Here is a 679-nt window from a genome sequence, read left to right on the forward strand (position 1 = left end):
GGACAGTGTTAAAAGCACCCAGTAGCGAATGTCGTAATTGTACTCTCCCATGGGAAGCTCGGAGAGAGATTCTAGAGAGAAAAAGGGTTTCTGGAGAGAGAAGGACCAGACAGAGAACAAGAAAGAGAGAACTAGGGTTTCAAAGACTGATAAAAGCTTGGAGAGAGAGCAAAGAAAGCGGAAAAGAAGAAGAATGGGAAATCCGAAGCAAAAATGGACGGAGGAGGAGGAAGAAGCCCTTCTCGCCGGAGTGGCGAAGCACGGCCCGGGAAAGTGGACGATCATTATCAAAGATCCCGATTTCGCGCACTTTCTCACTCACCGCACCAACGTTGACCTCAAGGTTGTGCTTTGATTTCACTCTCTCTTCCTTCTCCTTTTTCTCCACCAGTTTTTGCTCGTTTCGAAATCTATAGGTGTTGAAGCACTGTTTGGTTCTCGAGAAAAAAAGAAAATCTTTTTGTGTTTTATCTGTTCATAATGTAGATTATACTTTGTGTTTAGTGGTAAAGGCTGAAAAATCTGTATAGACATCCAAAATTTCGTATTCCGCACCTTAATGATCACCAAGCTTCTAGAGAATTCTCTCAAATAAGCCACTGTGGATTTCTCGAAACGAAACTAATTACTCTATTATATGAATATATATGAATATATATATGAATATATATATATATAT

General features: G+C 40.1%; 1 protein-coding gene across 1 annotated transcript in view; it reads left to right on the plus strand.

Moving 5' to 3' along the window:
- The window catches only part of LOC21396642 (telomere repeat-binding factor 4), a 2943-nt gene continuing 2264 nt past the window's right edge, over positions 1 to 679 (plus strand). Inside the window, exon 1 of the mRNA XM_024166826.1 lies at positions 1 to 343. Coding sequence (XP_024022594.1) covers positions 50 to 343 — 294 coding nt within the window. The 5' untranslated portion in view covers positions 1 to 49. The remainder of the gene's footprint in view (positions 344 to 679) is intronic.

Source organism: Morus notabilis, unplaced genomic scaffold (genome assembly GCF_000414095.1).
Source record: "Morus notabilis unplaced genomic scaffold, ASM41409v2 Scaffold449, whole genome shotgun sequence".
In the NCBI taxonomy this organism is placed as follows: domain Eukaryota; kingdom Viridiplantae; phylum Streptophyta; class Magnoliopsida; order Rosales; family Moraceae; genus Morus; species Morus notabilis.